This window comes from Heliconius melpomene, unplaced genomic scaffold (assembly GCF_056956725.1).
Source record: "Heliconius melpomene rosina isolate 202511_hmr_F unplaced genomic scaffold, ASM5695672v1 ptg000036l, whole genome shotgun sequence".
Taxonomy (NCBI): domain Eukaryota; kingdom Metazoa; phylum Arthropoda; class Insecta; order Lepidoptera; family Nymphalidae; genus Heliconius; species Heliconius melpomene.
In genome coordinates, this window is record NW_028181859.1 from 25,629 (window position 1) to 33,692 (window position 8,064).

The window sequence follows — 8,064 nt, forward strand, 5'->3', positions numbered from 1 at the left end:
GAGGAACCGGAGGGCGTGGTGTGTACTCACCCTACCGCCACGCAGGTGCAGTGATGTGCCTGCGCCGAATATATCGGAACTCCACTCTTGGTTGCGGTCATGTCTCGTAATCAGGAGTGGAACCGAGGGCCTTGCCTTTACCGGCCGGGCTGTGAGGAAGAAAACCTCTATAAAAATTACCCCAACCCAAGCGGCGAAGCAGCGCGAGGGGTTTATGGCTGATGGGGAGATCAGTTGCTACTGCTGGTCCCGTCAGGGTACCGGCCGACACCCTGGCGTAATAGGCTTATCCGAGTACAGGGGGCACTGCTCGGATGGACCGTTTTTCCCCCACACTCGTGGGAACAACATGTTCAACACAATTTCTAAAAACAAAAAACCAAAACGATGAGGTGGAGTGTGTTGAGCCCGAGAAGGGCGGCGATGTGATGTTGCCTGAGAAGGGAGGAGTAGATGTGCTTAAGGCTTAATGTGATTGCTCGCTGGCTAATAATCCGGCGTGGTTCTTCGCGTGTCCTCTGTCATGCAGAGGTCACAGTGTGAGGAACTGGAGGGCGTGCGTGGTGTGTACTCACCCTACTGCCACGCAGGTGCAGTGATGTGCCAGCGCCGAATATATCGGAACTCCACTCTTGGTTGCGGTCATGTCTCGTAATCAGGAGTGGAACTGAGGGCCTTGCCTTTACCGGCCGGGCTGCGAGGAAGAAAACCTCTATAAAAAATTACCCCAACCCAAGCGGCGAAGCAGCGCGAGGGGTTCATGGCTGATGGGATCTCCCCATCAGCCATGAACCCCTCGCGCTGCTGTCGCTACTGCTGGTCCCGCCAGGGTACCGGCCGACACCCTGGCGTAATAGGCTTATCCGAGTACAGGGGGCACTGCTCGGATGGACCGTTTTTCCCCCACACTCGTGGGAACAAAATGGAAAATGTTAACTTAAAAACCCAAAATGATGACGTAGGGAGGCCCGAGGAGGGCGGTGATCTGTTGTTGCCCGAGATGGGCGGAGTAGTAGTTGTGCCCGAGAAAGGCGTAGGGAGTACTTTGCTCGAAAGGGGCAAAAGTCCGGCACTTGTGCCAATAGGAGGGGGGTGGAAGGATGCGCGAGTCGTGTTAGAGCGTCTGGACCATGAGGAGGTTGCCTCTATTATAAGAGATAGGTCCAGGTCGTCACTTTCGTCGCGAGGCCGTTTCTGGGCGGCTTCCGAGTCAGACGCCGATGGCGTGATGTCTGTTGGGTCGAACAGCTCCAATGCTATCGAGGGGGCTAAAGCGCAGTTCCGAAAGGACAGAAAGAGGCGCCATCACAGGAAGAGTAACTCTGAATCCTCGGATGCGGATGGGGAGACAGAGACAAGCCGAAAGCGAAGGTTGCTTCGGCCAGAGGGAGTCGTGGTCGTACCAAATATTCCTGATGAGAATATAGGGCTAGCTGCTGGAAAGAAGGCGCTAAACGATGCCAAGCGCGAGGAGCGCCGGCTGAGGGCGGAGGAGGAAGTTGCTGAAATCTCCGCGGCGATACAAACTAGAGCAAGTTCTAGGCTCTCGGATGTGCCCCTGGAACTTTGCGGTGAGGAGCACATGGTCTCCGACTTGCGTAGCCAAGTATCTGATAGCTTGGCTATAATCAATAGAGTCGCCTGCAAGTCGGGGAATCTGAAGGGCACATTTACTAGGGCCCTTAAAGACGCTGCCGGAGTTATCTCTTCTGCCGTTAATACTCTGGCAAAGAGGACTGCATCAGAGGAAGTGGATATCCTCAAGGCAACAAACTCGCGACTGCAGTCGGAGTTGGTGGAGTTGCGGAAGGAGTTTGCCCTTTTGAGAGCGGAGTTGGAGCGGTCTAGAGCATCGGACTTGCGACCCACTCCCACGGAGTCTATTGCTGTGGAGGACATAGTGGGCACTATGGTCTCCACCAGGCTGGAAGCCTTTAAAGATCGGCTACCACCGGAGAGAAATCTGCGACCTCCGCTAGCGGCGGACAAGCGCAAGGTGGATAGCCCAAAGCAGGCGCAAGTGGACCCTGTCGCATCCACTTTGATGGCGCCGGCTAATCCGGCACCAAAGGAGCAAAGGTCTAAAAAGGCCAAGAAGAAGAAAGGCCCGGTGAAGACCGCATCTACTGAGCCTCGACCTCTGCCACCCGCTCCGGCTGATATGTCTGAGGGCTGGACTGTAGTAGCCCGGAAGGGGGCCAAGAAGAGAAAGCCAGCTCCTAAGCCGAAAGCGCAAAAGGCTAAAGCGCAAAAGGAGCCAAAGTTGCGTCGTCCTAGATCGCAAGTTGTGACGATTAAGTTGCAGCCAGCCGTCGCCGACAAGATGTCGTATAGCGATGTCCTTACCCGGGTCAAGGAAAGTATAAAGTTGGAAGACCTGGGTATAGAGGACCTGAGATTCCGTGTTGCGTCTACTGGCGCTAGAATGCTAGGCGCTAGAATGCCTGGCGCCAACACTGCTGAGAAGGCGGATGCGCTAGCTGAGAAGTTGCGTGGGGTTCTCAGCCCCGAAGAGGTCCAGGTGTCGAGGCCAGTGAAATGTGCGGAATTGAGGGTGTTTGGCCTCGATGACTCCGCCACTGCTGAGGACGTGACGGCGGCAATAAGCCGAGTTTCCGGCTGTGCTGCGGGTAATATAAAAGTCGGAGAGATCCGACAGGACCGGGCCGGTCTAGGAACAGTATGGGTCCGATGTCCTGTCGGCGCAGCGCAGAAGATTAGCGGGGCGAGACTACTTGTTGGCTTCGTCTCTGCTGGAGTGAGGCTGTTGATGCCCCGTGCGCAACGTTGTTTCCGTTGCCACGAAGTGGGCCACATGGCTGCGAAGTGCAGTAGCCAGGTGGACCGCAGCAAACAGTGTTTCCAGTGTGGCCAGACCGGGCATCAGCAGAGATCGTGTTCGGCAGAGCCTCATTGTCCGGTGTGTGAGGCGGCGCAAAGGCCCGCTAATCACATGTTGGGGAATGCTGCCTGTGGAAAGGCTAGCACCAATAACGGTGGAAAGCGCAGACGAGTGCCGGCAACATCGGCCAGGTCTAATATCCCAGCTGGGCCTGAGGAGGTGCAACACATGGAAGACCAATAATGGCTCTCCGCGTGTTGCATGCGAACATTAACCACTGTGCTAGGGCCCAGGACTTATTGGTCCAAAGCCTGGCGCAGTGGTCTATCCAGGTGGCGGTTGTTTCGGAGCCCTACAGCGTTCCCGACAGAGACAACTGGGTAGCCGACAACACCGGGGTGGTGACTATTATCACCCAGGTCGCCGCGGGCTCCCCGCCTTTCTCACGTGTAGAGAGAGGTGTGGGATGCGTCGCCGCACTTGTCGGCAACCTAGTTGTCGTAGGGGTCTACTTTTCCCCCAATCGAACTCTCGCGGAGTTTGAAGAGTTCCTTATACGATTGGGGGAAATGGTAGAGCGATTTCGTCCGGCGGAGATGTTGGTGGCCGGCGATCTCAACGCGAAGTCCAGCGTGTGGGGCTTCGCAACGACGGATGTGCGTGGTGTGACGCTGTCGGAGTGGGTTGTTGCCACCGGTTTGTCTGTGCTCAACCGAGCGACCAAGAACACGTGTGTGCGAAGGCTGGGCGGATCCGTCGTGGACGTTTCGGTCGCGAGCCCGGCCCTAGCATGTCGTGTTCGGGGCTGGCGAGTGCTGGATGATGTGGAGACTCTCTCGGATCACCTCTACATCTTGTACGAGATCTCCATACATCCTGCGGTGCCACCAGCCCCCAGTCCAAACTCGCGAGAGTACGGACCGCGGTGGCAACAGGGTCGTCTCGATAGGGAGTTGTTGGAGGAGGCCGCGATAGTGAAATCCTGGCGGCCCCAGAGCTTGGCGTCTGCAGAAGACGCCGCATCCTGGGCGCAGGGGGCGCTGACGCGTATCTGTGACGCGTCAATGCCCCGTTCCGGGCGCCGCCCTCAACGGCGGCAAGTGTACTGGTGGTCGTGGGAGATCGCCCAACTGCGTAACACCTGCGTTGCGGCGAGACGCCAGTACAGCCACTATCGCAGACGGGTACAGAAGGTGCAGGAGGAGGAAGACCGACTGTACCGCGTCTATGTCGAGGCGAGAACGCAGCTGCAGGAGGAGATCGGTCGTGTGAAAGGCGAGTCGCACGACCGGTTGATCGCGGGGATAGACTTAGACCCGTACGGCACACCTTACCGAATGGTGCTCGGTAGGTTACGGGCTTGGGCACCACCACTGACGCAGACACTCCAACCGGACGTACTCCGAGGGGTTCTGTTGTCGCTATTCCCGCAGCGGGCCAGTTTTGCACCACCCAGTATGGCCCGCCCTGCAGCGCGTGAGGAGGAAGAGGAGGACGACGAGGACAGCGTCACACCACCGGTGGAGGAGGAGGAGCTCGAAGAAGCTGTACGCCGATCTCGGCTCAAGAGCACCGCCCCGGGCTTCGATGGCATTCCCGGCCGGGCGCTAACTCTGGCCCTCAACACCTTAGGGCCCAGAGTGCGAGGACTATTCACTGCCTGTCTGGCTCAAGCCATAATTCCACAGCGGTGGAAGACAGGCAGGTTAGTCCTCATCAAGAAGGAGGGTCGCCCGGCGGATTCAGCCTCCGCCTACAGGCCCATCGTGCTCTTGAGCGAGATCGCCAAGCTCCTTGAGCGTGTTGTAGCCAGGAGGCTACAACACCATTTGGAGGGGACAGGTCCGGACCTCTCGGACCACCAGTATGGCTTCCGTAGGGGGCGATCGACGGTGGATGCCATACTGGAGGTAAAGTCCTATGCGCAGGATGCGGTGGCCCGAGGCAATGGAGTCTTGGCGGTGTCTTTAGACATCGCCAACGCCTTCAACTCCCTGCCATGGCCCTGCATAAAGGAGGCACTGTTATACTATCGTGTGCCTCCATACCTGCGCCGCGTCATCGGGGCTTACCTGTCCGGTAGGTCTGTGACCTTTCCAGCTCCTGGAGGAGGTTGGAAGGAGTTCGTTGTGTCGGCCGGTGCTCCACAAGGATCGGTGCGGTTTTCGCCACTTACCGCCCGCACCTTCCCGCGCATTCCCGCGGGTTGTATACCACCTTGAAGGCCCCTCGGAGCCCGAACGATCGACACCAGTTTCAACTGAATCCGAGCGGGGAAAACTGAAAAAATCGGTTTTCGCCACTTACCGCCCGCACCTTCCCGCGCATTCCCGCGGGTTGTATACCACCTTGAAGGCCCCTCGGAGCCCGAACGATCGACATCAGTTTCAACTGAATCCGAGCGGGGAAAACTGAAAAAATCGGTTTTCGCCACTTACCGCCATCGACACCAGTTTCAACTGAATCCGAGCGGGGAAAACTGAAAAAATCGGTTTTCGCCACTTACCGCCGGCACCTTCCCGCGCATTCCCGCGGGTTGTTTACCACCTTGAAGGCCCCTCGAAGCCCGAACGATCGACACCAGTTTCAACTGAATCCGAGCGGGGAAAACTGAAAAAATCGGTTTTCGCCACTTACCGCCCGCACCTTCCCGCGCATTCCCGCGGGTTGGAAAAAATCGGTTTTCGCCACTTACCGCTGGCACCTTCCCGCGCATTCCCGCGGGTTGGAAAAAATCGGTTTTCGTCACTTACCGCCCGCACCTTCCCGCGCATTCCCGCGGGTTGGAAAAAATCGGTTTTCGCCACTTACCGCCGGCACCTTCCCGCGCATTCCCGCGGGTTGTATACCTCCTTGAAGGCCCCTCGGAGCCCGAACGATCGACACCAGTTTCAACTGAATCCGAGCGGGGAAAACTGAAAGAGGGGCCTTCAAGGTGGTAAACAACCCGCGGGAATGCGCGGGAAGGTGCCGGCGGTAAGTGGCGAAAACCGATTTTTTCAGTTTTCCCCGCTCGGATTCAGTTGAAACTGGTGTCGATCGTTCGGGCTCCGAGGGGCCTTCAAGGTGGTATACAACCCGCGGGAATGCGCGGGAAGGTGCCGGCGGTAAGTGGCGAAAACCATCCTTCTGCGAGGCAGTGGTGCCCGAGAAGGAGTCAGCGGAACGGGCGAGGGAGGCTTTTGCCGAAGTCGCCATCCACCGTAAGAGACCGGGTCGCCGGAGGGCGGCACACGACCGCCGCCTTCCGCCCTAATGTGCCAGAGGGCGGTCAGCTTGGGGAAGCTGGCCGCCTACCAACCTGGCCCGATTAGGCGCGCGCAGGTTGCTCCCGCGCGCTACTCCGAGCAGGCCGTCGAGGGTGCCCACACACCCTTGACTCCGCGACGTGCCTAGCAGGCTCCCGCCGCCGCGTTTCGTGGACGATTCTAGTCCCCGCGTCTCGCGGTCAGTGGCGGTCGAGGAGGAGCACCGTGAGGTTTTAGTGGGTATTGGGATTGGCCTTCAGCCGGTCCATGAGTCCCACATAACCCGCTCGAGTCCCCACTCGGGCCGGTATCCGTAAAAGGATTTCCTCATGTTAAAAAAAAAAAATGTTAGGTTAGGTTGGGGTGCTTGGTCGGATGACCTCCTCGTGTGTTCACCCGCTGTTGGCCCTTTCTCGAATGCTTGTCGTTCGGGGGGGACGAACAGTGTTGCGGACCGGTGCACCCTGGGCGGCGAGTAATTGGTGCCTACAGGATTCGTCCTTGGGTAATGATTGCTCGCTGGCTAATAATCCGGCGTGGTTCTTCGCGTGTCCTCTGTCATGCAGAGGTCACAGTGTGAGGAACCGGAGGGCGTGCGTGGTGTGTACTCACCCTACCGCCACGCAGGTGCAGTGATGTGCCAGCGCCGAAAATATCGGAACTCCACTCTTGGTTGCGGTCATGTCTCGTAATCAGGAATGGAACTGAGGGCCTTGCCTTTACCGGCCGGGCTGCGAGGAAGAAAACCTCTATAAAAAATTACCCCAACCCAAGCGGCGTAGCAGCACGAGGGGTTCATGGCTGATGGGGAGATCAGTTGCTACTGCTGGTCCCGCCAGGGTACCGGCCGACACCCTGGCGTAATAGGCTTATCCGAGTACAGGGGGCACTGCTCGGATGGACCGTTTTTCCCCCACACTCGTGGGAACAAAATGGAAAATGTTAACTTAAAAACCCAAAATGATGACGTAGGGAGGCCCGAGGAGGGCGGTGATCTGTTGTTGCCCGAGATGGGCGGAGTAGTAGTTTGTGCCCGAGAAAGGCGTAGGGAGTACTTTGCTCGAAAGGGGCAAAAGTCCGGCACTTGTGCCAATAGGAGGGGGGTTGAAGGATGCGCGAGTCGTGTTAGAGCGTCTGGACCATGAGGAGGTTGCCTCTATTATAAGAGGTAGGTCCAGGTCGTCACTTTCGTAGGGGTGCTTGGTCGGATAACCTCCTCGTGTGTTCGCTCGCTGTTGGCCCTTTCTCGAATGCTTGTCATTCGGGGGGGACGAACAGTGTGCGGGCCGGTGCACCCTGGGCGGCGAGTAATTGGTGCCCACAGGATTCGTCCCTTGGGTAATGATTGCTCGCTGGCTAATAATCCGACGTGGTTCTCCGCGTGTCCTCTGTCATGCAGAGGACACAGTGTGAGGAACCGGAGGGCGCGCGTGGTGTGTACTCACCCTACCGCCACGCAGGTGCAGTGATGAGCCAGCGCCGAATATATCGGAACTCCACTCTTGGTTGCGGTCATGTCTCGTAATCAGGAGTGGAACCGAGGGCCTTGCCTTTACCGGCCGGGCTGCGAGGAAGAAAACCTCTATAAAAAATTAGCCCAACCCAAGCGGCGAAGCAGCGCGAGGGGTTCATGGCTGATGGGGAGATCAGTCGCTACTGCTGGTCCCGCCAGGGTACCGGCCGACACCCTGGCGTAATAGGCTTATCCGAGTACAGGGGGCACTGCTCGGATGGACCGTTTTTTTCCCCCATACTCGTGGGATCAATATGGAAGATTCAAAAAATAAAAACCAAATTGAGGATGTGGTGGGGCCCGAGGAGGGCGGTGAGGTGACGTGGCCCAAGATGGGCGGAGCTGAAGGAGTCGTGCCTGCTATAGGCGAGAGGAGGGCTTCTGTGCCCACAAGTGAGGCAGGGAGTATGAAAGACTCGAAAGTTGTCTTGAAACGACTGGACCTGGCGGAAATCGCCTCT

General features: G+C 57.8%; 1 protein-coding gene across 1 annotated transcript; it reads left to right on the plus strand.

Moving 5' to 3' along the window:
* Nucleotides 1–922: 922 nt before the first annotated feature.
* LOC146526599 (uncharacterized) lies at nt 923–3,085 on the plus strand. The gene has a single exon (XM_085206935.1). It carries the CDS (start codon nt 923–925, stop codon nt 3,083–3,085), a length of 2,163 nt encoding a protein of 720 aa, XP_085063061.1.
* The last annotated feature ends 4,979 nt before the right edge of the window (nt 3,086–8,064 follow it).

Bases quoted from the DNA above. Each gene is read 5' to 3' on its own strand.
- LOC146526599 (XM_085206935.1), top strand. From the start codon at position 923: ATGGAAAATGTTAACTTAAAAACCCAAAATGATGACGTAGGGAGGCCC.